The sequence below is a fragment of the Scyliorhinus torazame genome, chromosome 6 (genome assembly GCF_047496885.1).
Source record: "Scyliorhinus torazame isolate Kashiwa2021f chromosome 6, sScyTor2.1, whole genome shotgun sequence".
NCBI classification, from domain to species: Eukaryota; Metazoa; Chordata; class Chondrichthyes; order Carcharhiniformes; family Scyliorhinidae; genus Scyliorhinus; species Scyliorhinus torazame.
Genome location: NC_092712.1, coordinates 6,947,538 through 6,963,621, shown reverse-complemented (window position 1 = coordinate 6,963,621; position 16,084 = coordinate 6,947,538). Strand labels below are relative to the sequence as shown.

The 16,084-nt window shown below is 48.2% G+C and overlaps 1 protein-coding gene across 1 annotated transcript in view; it reads left to right on the top strand.

Moving 5' to 3' along the window:
- Positions 1 to 701: 701 nt before the first annotated feature.
- Positions 702 to 16,084, top strand: part of LOC140424657 (fucolectin-like) — a 56,273-nt gene continuing 40,890 nt past the window's right edge. Inside the window, exons 1-2 of the mRNA XM_072507902.1 lie at positions 702 to 779; positions 12,533 to 12,711. Of these exons, the coding sequence (XP_072364003.1) occupies positions 12,656 to 12,711 (56 nt within the window). The 5' untranslated portion in view covers positions 702 to 779; positions 12,533 to 12,655. The remainder of the gene's footprint in view (positions 780 to 12,532; positions 12,712 to 16,084) is intronic.

Sequence of the window (16,084 nt, the reverse complement as noted above, 5' to 3'; positions counted from 1 at the left end):
TCGATTCCCTCCCTGGTTAAAATCTGTCTCTCTCAGCCCTGAACATACTGAACGACCCAGTCTCGACAGCTCTCTGCGGTAAAGAATTCCACAGAATTCTCTGAGAGAAGAGAATTCCTCCTCCTCTCTTTCTGAAATGAGTGTCCCCTCACTCTGAGATTCTTCCCTCTGGTCCTAGTCTCTCCCACAAGAGGAAACATCCTCTCAGCATCGACCCTGTCAAAACCCGTGAGAATCCGAATGTCTCAATGAGGTCGCCTCTCATTCTTCTAAACTCCAATGAGGACAGACCCAACCTACTCAACCTCTCCTCATAAGAAAATCCCTCCCTACCTGGGATCAACCCAGTGAACCTTCTCTGGACTGTCTCCAATGCCAGTGTATCTTTCCTTAGATAAGGGGACTAAAACTGTTCTCAGTATTCTATCGTGCTCTAACTTGTGCCTGGTATAGTTTTAGCAAGTTTTCCCGATTTTAGTACTCCATTCCCTTTGAAATAAAGGCCAACATTCTATTCACCTTCACGATTACCTGTTGAATTTTAATGCTCGCTTTGTGCGATTTATGCACAAGGACTCCCAAATCCCCCGTGCTGCAGCTCTACGCAGCCTTTCTCCATTTCAATAATATTTATGTCGCAGTGTCACAGTGCCTCACAGCACCAGGGACCCGGATGTAATCCCGGCTCTGGGTGACTGTCTGTGTGGAGTTTGGTTAGGGAGTTCCAGGTGCCGAGCGGACACGGGTGAAGTGATTTATTGCAGCCGTAAAAAGTTAAGGTAGGAGGTTTCCACACTCTGGATTCTTGTAAAACACAATGAGAGGGTTAGTGAAGGTGTTGCCAACACAATCAAGATGGTGACCTGCCGAAAGCCCGCGCACACTTTGCTGATGTCACTACACATCGTGTGTTGCTGTGTGGTGCTATCCATCACCGTATATACACAAGGGGTTAATGTAAATACACTACGACTAAGTAACTACTAGAGGGAGCACCAGAGATGTCATGAGATGCAGACACGCAACCAATGGGTCATTCGAACAGGACACAACCAATGGGTAATTAGGACACCCAGAGGTGGCATTACCACAAGGGGGCACTTCACAACCCATATAAAAGGACAGGGCACACATGCTCTGCCTCTTTCCACAGACGCACAACTGGAGAGTACATCAGGGTTGATCAGAAGCCTCACACCCAGCACGTGGCTTAGAGCAGACTAGTTTAGTGAGACTGAGTTACTGCAGATAGATTAGCAGGAGAGTCGAACTCATTTAAGAACTGTGTTAATAGTTCAATAAACATATTGAGCTCATTACAAAGTCTGGACCTTCCTTTGTCAAAATACATCAAGAAAGCAGCTTATGCTACACAAAGAAGTATAACACAACATGCTGAACCAATAGGAATGTATTCTCTGATACTTAAACAGCCACCATCCCACTGAATTAAATCCCATTCCCACCTCCAAACTCATCGTAGGATTCACACACTTTCTCTCTCTCCCCCCTCCTGTCTCCCTCTGGGCACAATCCAATAAAACAAACCAGAATCTGTTCTGGACAGGATTAGAACGGAAACCCTCCTTACACAAAGGGATTGGGCGCCATTTCTAAATGCTGCCCCGGTCTCTCCAGTTCCAGATGCAATGCCTGGATGCCCCATCACCCCAACTCACTTATAAGAGGCAGCACATCTCTCACAGGCAGGACACCCTCATTCCCGATCCTCCGCATGGGCAAATGCCACCTCAGCACTGCCAGCCTGGCACCCTGGCAGTGACCCTACCAACCTAGCAGTGCCACCTGGGCAGCCTGGCAGTGCCCCTACCAACCTGGAGGTGCCACCTGGGCACCCTGGCAGAGCCAAGCTGACCCAGATGTCAGCCCACCCGGGGCCTCTGATCACCCGGGAGATCCCAAGCATCATTCTGCCTGCTCCCCGTGTGTGGGGAGCAGTATTGAATGGCGCCCACTGGGCTCTCCTCAGTGAGGCTGGTAGATCCCGAGAACCGGTTCCACCTGGCCTCGGCAGTGAACTTTTAAACTTAACTTCATGCTTGACAAATCTACCAGAATAGTACCGAGTAGAGTTGACCTGGGAGAACCGGTGGATGTGGTTTATTTAGACTTTCAGAAGGGAAGGTCTCACACAGCAGATTAATATGTAAAGTGCGTGGGATTACAGGTAATATCTCGAGATGGATAGAAAGCTGGTTAGCAGACAGGAAGCAAAAAGTTGGAATAAATGGTTATTTTTCTGATTGGCAGGCAGTGACTAGTGGGGTACCGCAGGGATCTGTGCTCGGACACCAACTCTTCACATTATATATTAATGATTTGGACGAGGGAACTAAATGTATTATCTCCACATTTGCAGATGACACAAAGCTGGGTGGGAGGGTGAGCTGTGAGGGGGATGCAGAGATGCTTCAGCGGGATTTGGACAGGCTGAGTGAGTTGGCACATGCATGGCAGATGCAGTATAATGTGGATAAATGTGAGATTATCCACTTCAGTAGCAAAAATAGGCAGGCAGATTATTATTTGAATGGGTGTAAATTGAGAGAGGCGGATACTCAGCGAGACCTTGGTGTCCTCGTGCATCAGTCGCTGAAAGTCAGCGCGCAGGTACAGCGGCAGTAAAGAAGGCAAATGGTGTGTTGGCCTTCATAGCGAGAGGATTTGAGTCTAGGAATAGAGATGTTTCACTGCAATTGTACAGGGCCTTGGTGAGGCCACACCTGGAGTATTGTGGGCAGTTTTGGTCTCCTTCTCTGAGGAAGGATGTTCTTGCTCTCGAGGGAGAGCAGCGAAGGTTTACCAGACTGATTCCAGGGATGGCGGGACTGTCATATGAGGAGAGATTGACTAGGTTGGGATTGTTCTCGCTGGAGTTCAGAAGAATGAGGGAGGATCTCAGAGAGACTATAAAATTCTAAGTGGATTAGACAGGGTAGATTCAGAAAGAATGTTCCCGATGGTGGGGGAGTCCAGAATAGAAGTTGGGAGGTTATGTTGCAGTTGTACAGGATGTTGGTGAGGCCGCACCTGGAGTATTGTGTTCAGTTTTGGTCTCCTTGCTACGGGAAAGATGTTATTAAACTGGAGAGAGTGCGGAAGGGATTTACAGGGATGTTGCCAGGACTCGAGGGACTGAGTTACAGGGAGAGATTGGACAGGCTGGGACTTTTCTTTGGAGCGTAGGAGACTGAGGGGTGATTTATAGAGGGGAATAAGATCAGGAGAGGCGTGGATAGGGTGAATGCACTCACTCCTTTTCCCAGGGTTGTGGAATCGAGAGCTAGGACATTGACAACATTTAAGAGACATTTGGACAGATACATGAATAGGAAAGGTTCAGAGGGATATGGGGCAAATGAGGGTAGCTGAGATGGGCCTTTTGGTTGGCATGGAGCAGTTTCGGTCCAAAGGCCTGTCTCCATGCCACAGATTCTATGATTCTATGAACATAGTTTGAGGATAAGGGGTAAACCTTTTAGGACTGAGGTGAGGAGAAATTTCTTCACCCAGAGAGTGGGGAATCTGTGGAATTCACTCCCACAGAAAGTAGTTGAGGTGAAAACGCTGTGTAATTTCAAGAAGGAATTCGATACAGCTCTTGGGGCTAAAGGGATCGAGGGATATGGGGGGAAGGCGGGATCCAGAGAATGGATTTTCACAGTAATGGCATTGCTGTGTTAATGGAAGTCTACTTGTGACACTAAGAAAGATTATTGTTATTATTATTAATGAATGGCAGAGCATGCTCGAACGGCCTCCTCCTGCTTCTATAAGACCATAAGACATAGGAGCAGAATTAGGCCACTCGGCCCATCGAGTCTGCTCCGCCATTCAATCATGGCTGATATTTTCTCATCCCCATTCTCCTGCCTTCTCCCCATAACCTCTGATCCCCTCATTAATCAAGAGCCTATCCATCTCTGTCTTAAAGACACTCAGTGATTTGGCCTCCACAGCCTTCTGCGGCAAAGAGTTCCACAGATTCACCACCCTCTGGCTGAAGAAATTCCTCCTCATCTCTGTTTTAAAGGGTCGTCCCTTTAGTCTGAGATGGTGTCCTCTGCTTCTAGTTTTTCCGACAAGTGCAAACATCCTCTCCATCTTCTATGTTTCTAAGTCTGGGTCTCGCCTATAGTGGGCGGTATCCAGATTGTGACATCTTGCGAGGTCTCGTTGGATCTCGCAAGGCGTAACAACAGCCGGAGATCCCGGAAGAGCCTCTCCCGGGATCTACCAGCTGCATCCCGTCCCGATTCCAGTGGGACGCGGTTGTAAATCGTGCCTCTATCTCTCTCTTTCTCCCTGTCCCCCTCCCTTGTCCCTCTTTCTCTCTCTGCTTATCCCTGGTCCACCCACGTCGACGCTACCACCAAGAAAGCACAACAGCGCCTATACTTCCTCAGAAAACTAAGGAAATTCGGCATGTCCACATTAACCCTTACCAACTTTTACAGATGCACCATAGAAAGCATCCTATCGGGCTGCATCACAGTCTGGTATGGCAACTGCCCAGGACCGCAAGAAACTTCAGAGAGTCGTGAACACCGCCCAGTCCATCACACGAACCTGCCTCCCATCCATTGACTCCATCTACACCTCCCGCTGCCTGGGGAAAGCGGGCATCATAATCAAAGACCCCTCCCACCCGGCTTACTCACTCTTCCAACTGCTTCCATCGGGCAGGAGATACAGGAGTCTGAGAACACGCACGAACAGACTCAAAAACAGCTTCTTCCCCACTGTTACCAGACTCCTAAATGACCGTCTTATGGACTGACCTCATTAACACTACACCCTGTATGCTTCATCCGATGCCAGTGCTTATGTAGTTACATTGTATATGTTGTGTTGCCCTATTATGTATTTTCTTTTATTCCCTTTTCTTCCCATGTACTTAATGATCTGTTGAGCTGCTCGCAGAAAAATACTTTTCACTGAACCTCGGTACACGTGACAATAAACAAATCCAATCCTAATGGTGTTTCTCACGCTCCACTCTCATGGCCCAGTAATGGATCATTAACTCCTTATTCTGTGTGGGTGATTCTGTGACTAATTGTTGCCTCACAAAGTGGCAGCCACACTGCTCACTTCACCCCAATACTGGGAAGAAATTGTTTTTCACAAGTGAAGCGTTTAGTCTCAGGACAAACCAAAAGTCAACAATTGTTCTTGTTGGACATCACAACCTTCAGTGTTTGTTTCACGAAATCTACTCCCTCCTAAATGTGCCAATTTGTATGGTTCACAAGTCCCGAATGCTTTATCTAATTGGCTGGTTCTTCTCGTGTGAAGCCAGATGGCGTGTGACAGGCTCATCAACTGTGACAGCATCACCGTGCAAACCCGCTCCAGGTGTTGGCACAGCAGCAATCCAAAATTAATCACTGGGAAATGAAAGAGGGACAAAGTTTCCTGACTTCACCCCTCTCTCCACTGAAACCGATTCCTGCAGCAACCAGAATGGAGTCTGACCTCCTCCTGATCAATGGGAGCATGACCATTGCAGACAGGACATTAACATCAGACATAGAATAGATAATCATCGACATGGAGTAGATTCATGTTGCAATGTTCGTGTTGGTTTAGTGTTAACATGCCACTAATAACTCACTTGCGGAGGATGTGGAATTACTGCTGGCGGGGGGGGGGGTTGGCACCAGTGCTAATTGCCAATCCAGCAATGATATCGACAATATTGGCCCCTGCTCCACCTCCTCATTCAATCCAAACCTGGGTCAAAACGTAAACAAACGTTTGGCCAACAGGATTCTACAAATATGAGCATGTGACCAACAGTTCCGTGACCTATGTCCAAAACTCCAATGTATAAAATCCCCTCAAACCGAGATTCTCTGCTCCTGAGAACGCCCTGGGGAAGGTGAGCAACATTTCCTGATCCCGCTTACTGGTATACTCTGAGATTGAATGTACACCTGTCATTTTCAAGTGGATGATTGAAGGTTATTGTCAGAGACAGCGTAGTGGCAGAGTAGGAGAGACGATATTTCAGGAGACAATCTTTAGCAATGTTCTTCGTTCGATTGGATGACATGGGTGGAATGTTTTCCGATAGCTTCATGCTCTCTCGCTTTCCGCCTCATTGACTTTTCCTGCTCATACGTTACTTCACACTCTGTCAGATCAACCAATTCCTCTCAAACTCTGACTCTCAACAGGCCCCGTAACAAAGGCCTACTCTTGAATTGTCAGTTTTTGGTCTTTCTCTTTCTCTCCACTCTTTCCTCGCTCTTTCTTTCTCTCGACCTCCACTCTCTATCTCTGCTGCCCTCTCCTCTCTCCCTCTATCTCTGCTGTCATCTCCTCTTTCTCTCCTCTTTCAACCTCCACTATCTCCACTCCCTAGCTCCACTGCACTCTCCTCTTCCTCGATCCTCGAGATAGAAAGGGAAGAGGGCAGTGGAGATAGGGAGTGGAGTGAGAGAAAGAGAGAAAAGAGCGAGGGAGGAGGGCGAGGGAGGAGAGGACAGTGGAGATAGAGAGTGCAGAGAGAGTGTGGAGGTAGAGTGTGGAGAGGGCAGTCGAGAGAGAAAGAGAGAGAGAGACAGCAGATGTGGTGAGGAGCGAGAGAGAGGAGAGGCCTGAGGAGATAGAGAGTGGAGAGGGAGAGTGAAAGACAGAGAGAATAGTTGGATAGGAGAGGGCAGAGGAGATGAAGAGAAAGGAGAGGACAGCAGAGATTGAGAGGGAGAGTGAGAGGTGAGGGCACTTGGGATAGAGAGTGGAGAGAGAAAGCCTGGAAAGAGGATCGAGGAAGAGGAGAGTGCAGCGGAGCTAGAGAGTGGAGATAGTGGAGATTGAAAGAGGAGGTGACAGCAGAGATAGAGAGTGGAGAGAGAGGGAGAAGAGGGAAGTTGGGATAGAGAGTGGAGAGAGACAATCTCCACACTCACTCCACTCTCGATCTGCACTGTCCTCTGACCTATTTTTCTCTCTCTTTTCACCCTCAAACTCTGCTGTCCCCTCCTCTCTCTCTCGCCCTCTCTCTCTCTACTCCCTCTTTCCACTCTCTCTCCACTTTCTCTCTCACCACCCTCTGTCTCCACTACCCTCGTCTTTCTCTCCACTAACTCTGCTGCCCTCTCCTCTCCCTCCCCTTCTCTTTCTCTCTCTCTTTATCTTCACTACCCTCGCCTCTCTCTCAACTAACTCCTCTCCCCTCTCCTCTCTCTCTCAACTCTCTACCTCTATTATCCTCTCCTTTCTCTCTACCTCCACTCTCAATCTCTTCTGTCCTCTCCTCTCTACCTGTGAGAACAGTAACATAGTAACAGGAGGAGGCCATTCAGCCCCTCAAGCCTGGCAATGAGATCCTGGCTGACCAGCGACCTGTACACCTGCCTTTGGCCCACATCCCTTAATATCTTTGCTTAACAAAAATCTATCTCAGATTTAAAATTAACTGATCCAGCTTCAACTGCTGATGGTGGGAGAGAATTCTAAACCTCTACCACCCTTTGAGTGAAGATGTTCTTCCCAACATCTCTCCCGAATGATGAAGTATCAGTTGGCAATCTAGTTGTGAGAGAATCCTTGGGGATGAGTGACCATAATATGGTAGAATTCTTTATCAAGGTGAATAGTGAGGTAGTTGATTCTGAGACTAGGGTCCTGAACCTCAGTAAAGGTAACTATGATGGTATGAGGCATGAGCTGGCTGTGACGGACTGGGAAACATTACTGAAAGGAAGGACAGCGGGCAGGCAATGGCAGCATTCACGGAACGAATAGGTGAATTCCAAAAGTTGTTTATTTGATTGGATTTGTTTATTGTCACCTGTACTGAGGTTCAGTGAAAAGTATTTTTCTGCGTGCAGCTCAGACAGATCATTTAGTGCATGAATAAATAATAAGGCAATACAAGTTACACAGTGTAAATACATAGACACCGGCATCGGGTGAAGCATACAGGAGTGTAATATTAATCAGATTAGTCCATAAGAGGGTTGTTTAGGAGTCTGGTAACAGCAGGGACGAACATTCCTATATTTTATTTTAATCTAGAGTACCAAATTATTTTTTCCCAATTAAGAGGCAATTTCGCGTGGCCAATCTACCTAACCTACACATCTTTGGGTTGTGGGGGTGAAACCCATGCAGATACGGGGAGAATGTGCAAACTCCACACGGACAGTGACCCAAAGCTGGGATTCGAACCCGGGTCCTCAGCGCCATAGGCTACAGTGCTAACCACTGCGCCACCGCGCCACCCTTAGAATATTCCTATTTTGTGCAAGAGTAAATCATAGAACATAGAACAGTCCAGCACAGTACAGGCCCCTCAGCCCACGGTGTTGTGCCGACCATTTATTCTAATCTAAGATGAACCTAACCTACACCCCTTCAACTTACTGCTGTCCATGTGCCTGTCCAAGAGTCGCTTAAATGTCCCGAATGACTCTGACTCCACCACCTCTGCTGACAGTGATTCCACACACCCACCACTCTCTGTGTAAAGAACCTCTGACATCTCCCCTATACCTTCCGCCAATCACCTTAAAATTATGTCCCCTCGTGACAGCCATTTCTGCCCTGGGGAAAAGTCTCTGGCTATCCACTCTATCCATGCCTCTCATCACCTTGTACACCTCTATCACGTCACCTCTCTGCCTTCTTCGCTCCAGTGAGAAAGGTCCCAGCTCCCTCAACCTTTCTTCATAAGACATGCCCTCCAGTCCAGGCAGCATCCTGGTAAATCTCCTCTGCACCCTCTCCAAAGCATCCACATCCTTCCTATAATGAGGAGACCAGAACTGGACACAATATTCCAAGTGTGGTCTAACCAGGGTTTTATAAAGCTGCAGCAAAACCTCGCGGCTCTTAAACTCAATCCCCCTGTTAATGAAAGCCAACTCACCATACGCCTTCTTAACAACCCTATCAACTTGGGTGGCAACTTTGAGAGATCTATGTACGTGGACCCCAAGATCTCTCTGTTCCTCCACACTTCCAAGAATCCTGCCTTTAACCCTGTATTCAGCATTGAAATTCAACCTTCCAAAATGAATCACTTCACATTTATCGAGGTTGAACTCCATCTGCCACTTCTCAGCCCAGCTCTGCATCCTGTCAATGTCCTGTTGTAACCTGCAACAACCCTCAACACTATCTACAACTCGCCCAACCTTCGTATCATCGGCAAACGTACTAACCCACCCTTCCACTTCCTCATCCAAGTCATTTTTAAAATCACAAAGAGCAGAGGTCCCAGAACAGATCCCTGCGGGACACAGTAGAAAGGGAACTGTGGCCAAACCATGGCTTACAAGGGAAATTAGAGACAGTATTAGATTCAAAGAAGAGGCATAAAATTAGCAAGAAAAAGCAATAGACCTGAGGATTGGAAACAGGTTCAAATTCAGCAAAGGTAGATCAAGAGATTGATTAAGGGGAAAATACAATTTGAGAGTAAACTAGCGGGGAACATAAAAACTGACTGTAAAAGTTTCTGTAGGTATGTAAAGAGAAAAAGATTAATAAAAACTAATGTAGGCCCCTTACAGTCAGAAACGGGGAAATTCATCACAGGGAACAAAGAAATGGCTGAGGAACTAAATTTGTACTTTGCTCCTGTCTTCACAAAGGAAGACATGAATAATGTACCAGAAGTTCAGAGAATCACAAGTTTTAGTGAGGAGTTGAAGGAAATTAGTATTAGTTAAGAAATTAGTAAAAAAAAAGGGCAGCACGATTGCCTAGTGGTTAGCACTGTTGCTTCACAGCACCAGGACCCCAGGTTTGATTCCCCGCTGGGTCACTGACTGTGCGGAGTCTGCACGTTCTCCCCGTGTCTACGTGGGTTTCCTCCGGGTGCTCCGGTTTCCTCCCACAAGTCCCGAAAGACGTGCTGTTAGGTAATTTGGACATTCTGAATTCTCCCTCAGTGTACCCAAACAGGCGCCGGAGTGTGGCGACGAGGGGCTTTTCACAGTAACGTCATTGCGGTGTTAATGTAAACCTACTTGTGACAATAAAGATTATTAGAAATGGTTTTGGGGGGGAAAAAAATTTAATTTAGATTACCCAATTATTTTTTCCAATTAAGGGGCAATTTAGCGTGGCCAATCCACTTACTCTGCACATTTTTGGGTTGTGGGGGCGAAACCCACGCAGACACGGGGAGAATGTGCAAATTCCACACAGACAGTGACCCAGAGCCGGGATCGAACCTGGGACCTCAGCGCCGTGAGGCAGCAGTGCTAACCACAAGGTCACCGTGCTGCCCGGGTTTTGGGGAAATTAATGGGATTGAAGGCAGACAAATCTCCTGGGCCTGATAATCTTCATCCCAGAGTACTTCAGGACATTGCCCTAGAAGTAGTAGATCCATTGGTCATTTTCCAAAATTCTTTAGACTCTAGAATGGTTCCTCCAGATTCGAGAGTAGCTAATATATCCCTGCTGTTCAAAAAGGGAGGTAGAGAGAAAACAGGGAACTATAGACCAGTGAGCCTAACATCGGTAGTGGGGAAGTTGCTGGAGTCCATTATCAAGGATTTCATAGCACAGCATTTGGAAAGCAGTGGTGTAATCATGACAACATACACATTTCTTTACCCGTCAGTCTGGCCTCAATAAAAGTCGAGATGGATTTGCAGGTACAGCATTAGTTATTTTATTTGACTTGCAAGCCTGATTCATTTCACAGAGGCACAGGACACAGGACTAGTCTCCTATACCCCGGGAAAGCGAATGAAGAAGGAGACAAAGGGATTTCTGCAAATACATTCAAATGGTGTCAAGTTTCACATACACGATTCCCATAGGTCATCCTATACCCCTCCTGACCTGGTCATACATTCTGATTGGCTCACTTCCAATCCCTTCCTCTGGCCCCTATAACCCAGCATCCTTTTCTCCTCCTTTGGTGGACACACCTCCTCCTTGCTTTGCCATGCGGTCTGAAATCCTTTGTCTGTGAACTCACCAGAATGAGACTGGCCTATCTCTACATTACAGTAACTAATATCTCGAAAGTAACTATTTTATATCACATTCGTCAATCAGACAAATTCAGCATGGATTTACAAAAGGGAAATCACGCTTGATAAATCCACCAGAATTCTTTGAAGATGTAACTAGCAGAATTGACCAGGGAGAACCGGTGGATGTGGTTTATTTAGACTTTCAGAAGGGAAGGTCTCACACAGCAGATTAATATGTAAAGTGCGTGGGATTACAGGTAATATCTTGAGATGGATAGAAAGCTGGTTAGCAGACAGGAAGCAAAAAGTTGGAATAAATTGGTCTTTTTCTGATTGGCAGGCAGTGACTAGTGGGATACCGCAGGGATCTGTGCTCGGACCCCAACTCTTCACATTATATATTAATGATTTGAACAAGTGAGCTACATGTATTATCTCCACATCTGCAGATGATACAAAGTTGGGTGGGAGGGTGAGCTGTGAGGGGGATACAGAGAAGCTTCAGTGGGATTCGGACAGGCTGAGTGAGTGGGCACATGTACGGCAGATGCAGTGTAATGTGGATAAATGTGAGGTTATCCACTTCAGTAGCAAAATTAGGAAGACAGATTATTATTTGAATGGGTGTAAATTGTGAGAAGTTAGAGTGAGACCTTGGTGTCCTCGTGCATCAGTCGCTGAAAGTCAGCGGCAGGTACAACGGCAGTAAAGAAAGCAAATGGTATGTTGGCCTTCATAGCGAGAGGATTTGAGTATTGGAATAGAGATGTTTCACTGCAATTGTACAGGGCCTTGGTGAGGCCACACCTGGAGTATTGTGGGAAGTTTTGGTCTCCTTCTCTGAGGAAGGATGTTCTTGCTCTCGAGGGAGTGCAGCGAAGGTTTACCAGACTGATTCCAGGGATGGTGGGACTGTCGTATGAGGAGAGACTAAGTCGGTTCGGATTATATCCATTGGAGTTGAGGAGACTCCGCTGCTTTCTCGTCTCTTTCTCTCTGTTGTCGCTCCCTCTTCTTGTTTCTCATACGATGGTCAGAATTAGGAGCCCGATTTAGCCATTAAGCGCGTCACCTCCAATCCGCCATTCAATAAGAGCGTGGCTGATCTGAAAGTAGTTTCATCTCCATGTCCCGGTCTCTCTTCCATCATCTTCAATTTCCTGCTCCAATAAAAATCTGTCTAACTCACGGCAGTATCTGTGTAACTCACGGCAGTATCTGTGTAACTCACGGCAGTATCTGTGTAACTCACGGCAGTATCTGTGTAACTCACGGCAGTATCTGTGTAACTCACGGCAGTATCTGTGTAACTCACGGCAGTATCTGTGTAACTCACGGCAGTATCTGTCTAACTCACGGCAGTATCTGTGTAACTCACGGCAGTATCTGTCCCTTTAAGGGACCATCTTCTGAAGGGTCATGTGCCTGCTCGTCGATAACTAGCTTGTGGGATCACACAAGCAGAGGGCGGGCTTGTCCTCGGTTAGATCCTGGAGACAAGACTGGAAGAACTGAACCTGCATCACCCGGTAACTGGTTGTTGTTTTAATAAATGTTTCTAGTTCGTTCATAACTGGTGAAACCAAGTTACTACATTCGGCGACGAGGTGAAAAGAAGCAGCAAGTTGCAAGATCGCCAGCTCTGAAGTTGGTCCAGTCGAAGTCAAGCTTGTGAAGTAGAAGAGATGCCTGTGTGTGGTAAAGTGCATCCCTTCAATGCCCCTGCTGAAGATTGGGTACGGTATGTTGAACAATTAGAATTTTTCTTCAGAGCAAATGAAGTTGAGTCCACTGAATCGCACCTGTTGTATTTAGATTTAGGCAAGCAGGTCAGGGGGTCTAAGTGGGATAAAGAGGCTGTGATTAATGGGGGAGCCAGGTCTGTCTGTAGTTTTGCATTTTGATCCGGGTTTGACAGTCTCCTAGAGGTTTTTAAGTTGAGCAGTAGTTTTTGCCAAATGCTGCCAGGTTAAGTAGGAGTCTGACACAGACAGAAGGGTCAGCTGGTTGTTTCCTGAAAGGGTCTCTCTCTGTCTCTCTCCAAGCAGTCTTTCCAAGTAATCTTTATGCACGTGTACAGAGAGCAGCACGGTAGCACAGTGGTTAGCACTGTTGCTTCACATCTCCAGGGTCACAGTTTCGATTCCCCGTTGGGTCACTGTCTGTGCGGAGTCTGCACATCCTCCCCGTGTCTGCGTGGGTTTCCTCCGGGCGCTCCGGTTTCCTCCCACAAGTCCCGACAGACAAGCTGTTAGGTGAATTGGACATTGTGAATTCTCCCTCTGTACCCGAACAGGCTCCGGAATGTGGCGACTAGAGGATTTTCACAGTAACTTCATTGCAGTGTTAATGTGAGCCTACTTGTGACACGAATAAAGATTATTAAAAAAAGAAGGTATAAGTTGGTCGGAAAAAAGGTCTCCTTTTATATTAAGAATTGTTTAACTGTTAGTTGAAAAGCTATTTTCATATAATTTACAGTGCAGAAGGAGGCCATTCGGCCCATCGAGTCTGCACTGGCTCTCGGAAAGAGCGCCCTACCCAAGACCACACGTCCACCCTCTCCCCATAACCCAGTAACCCCACCCAACACTAAGGGCAATTTTGGACACTAAGGGCAATTTATCATGGCCAATCCACCTAACCTGCACATCTTTGGACTGTGGGAGGAAACCGGAGCACCCGGAGGAAACCCACGCAGACACGGGGAGGACGTGCAGACTCTGCACAGACAGTGACCCAAGCCGGAATCGAACCTGGGACCCTGGAGTTGTGAAGCAATTGTGCTAACCACAATGCTACCGTGCTGCCCTTTTCTATGATGTTAATATGTTTTATCTCACGTTAAGAATAAAGTTTGTTTTAATATAAAAGATACCGATTGGTCAATGGGATCATTCCTTTCCTCAGTTTTAATCATTAAAACAAGAAATGTCGGGATCTGGTCCGGGATCTGAACAAATGTTGGGATCTGGGTCAAACTTCTCCCGAAACGGCGCAATGTCCGCCGACTGGCGCCCAAAACGGCGCCAATCAGACGGGCATCGCGCCACCCCAAAGGTGCGGAATGCTCCGCATCTTTGGGGGCCGAGTCCCAACATTGAGGGGCTAGGCCGGCGCCGGAGGAATTTCCGCCCCGCCAGCTGGCGGAAACGGCCTTTGTTGCCCCGCCAGCTGGCGCGGAAATGACAGCCCCGGGCGGCGCATGCGCGGGAGCGTCAGCGGCCGCTGACAGTTTCCCGCGCATGCGCAGTGGGGAGAGTCTCTTCCGCCTCCGCCATGGTGGAGGCCGTGGCGGAGGCGGAAGGGAAAGAGTGCCCCCACGGCACAGGCCCGCCCGCGGATCGGTGGGCCCCGATCGCGGGCCAGGCCACCGTGGGGGCACCCCCCAGGGCCAGACCGGCCCGCGCCCCCCCCCCAGGACCCCGGAGCCCGCTCACGCCGCCTTGTCCCGCCGTTCGAAAGGTGGTATAATCCACGCCGGCAGGACAGGCAATTTATCGGCGGGACTTCGGCCCATCCGGGCCGGAGAATCCAGCGGGGGGGCCCGCCAACCGGCGCGGCCCGATTCCCGCCCCCGCCGAATATCCGGTGCAGGAAAGTTCGGCAACCGGCGGGGGCGGGATTCACGGCAGCCCCCGGCGATTCTCCGACCCGGCGGGGGGGCGGAGAATGACGCCCCTGGTCCGGGATCCTAACGAATGTTGGGATCTGGTCCGGGATCCGAACTAATGTTGGGATCTGGTCCGGGATCCGAACTAATGTTGGGATCTGGTCCGGGATCCTAACAAATGTTGGGATCTGGTCCGGGATCCTAACGAATGTTGGGATCTGGTCCGGGATCCTAACGAATGTTGGGATCTGGTCCAGGATCGAACAAACGTTGGGATCTGGTCCAGGATCCAAACAAACGTTGGGATCTGGATGGGATCATGAACAAGTTGGGGATCTTTACTGGGATTTCAAAGTTTGGATTGGGATGATTGAAATTAAAGACAGCACTTTCATGCAGGTGATGTACTCTTTCAGTTTAAGCAGGGAGTCACTGCTACCGTGGCTCTTTCAGTAGCGTTAAACTTCCTGGGTGTGGAAGAAGTAACTCGGAATAGTTTACAACAGAGCTTTTGAATTTGACGGGCAGCTGCAATTGAATCACAGAATCATAGAATTTACAGTGCAGAAGGAGGCCATTCGGCCCATCAAGCCTGCACCAGCCCTTGGAAAGAGCACCCTGCCCAAGCCCACACCTCCACCCTATCCCTGTAAACCAGTAACCCCCACCTTACCTTTTTAGACACTAAGGGGCAACTTAGCATGGCAAAATGTATCTAACCTGCACACCTTTGGGCTGTGGTAGGAAACCGGAGCACCCAGAGGAAACCCACGTAAACACGGGGAGAACGTGAAAACTCCACACAGACGGTCACCCAAGGCCGGAATTGAACCCGGGACCCTGGAGTTGTGAGGCAGCAGTGCTAACCACTGTGCCACCATGACGCCCTGGCGCTGTGAGGTAGCAGTGCTAACCCACTGTGTCACCGTGCAACCCCACTTTATCACCTGCACAGCACCCATTAAATGGGCAAAATGGGCCAAAAATTGAATCCTCAGCTTGAAGCCACCTTATGTGCGATCTCTCCCTTCATGGCCGTCACCAGAAGTCCCTCAGTTTCTCTCTTATTAGCAGTGGTACCCCACCACCTTTTCTCCCGCCTTTCCAAAAGTTCAAATATCCCTGAATGTTTGATCTCCTTGTAACCATATCTCCGTAACGGCTGAGATCATATCAATTTACCTTGTTCGTCTACCTTATTCCAAATGCTTTGTGCATTAAGGTACAAAACCTTTAGTGGCCATTTTTAACCTTCCTAACTTTCATCATCCTGACCTTTATTTTTACTGTGCCCCTATTTTCCTCTCACCTTTGATTATCCTCTACCATGTTTGCATTTTATTGTTCCTTCCTGTATTAATTTCCTTGTTTCTCTTTCCCTTGCCACCTTGCGTAGGTTCCCATCCCCTTGCCACCCTGTGTAGGTTCCCATCCCCCTTGCCACCTTGCGTAGGTTCCCATCCCCCTTGCCACCCTGTGTAGGTTCCCATCCCCTTGCCAC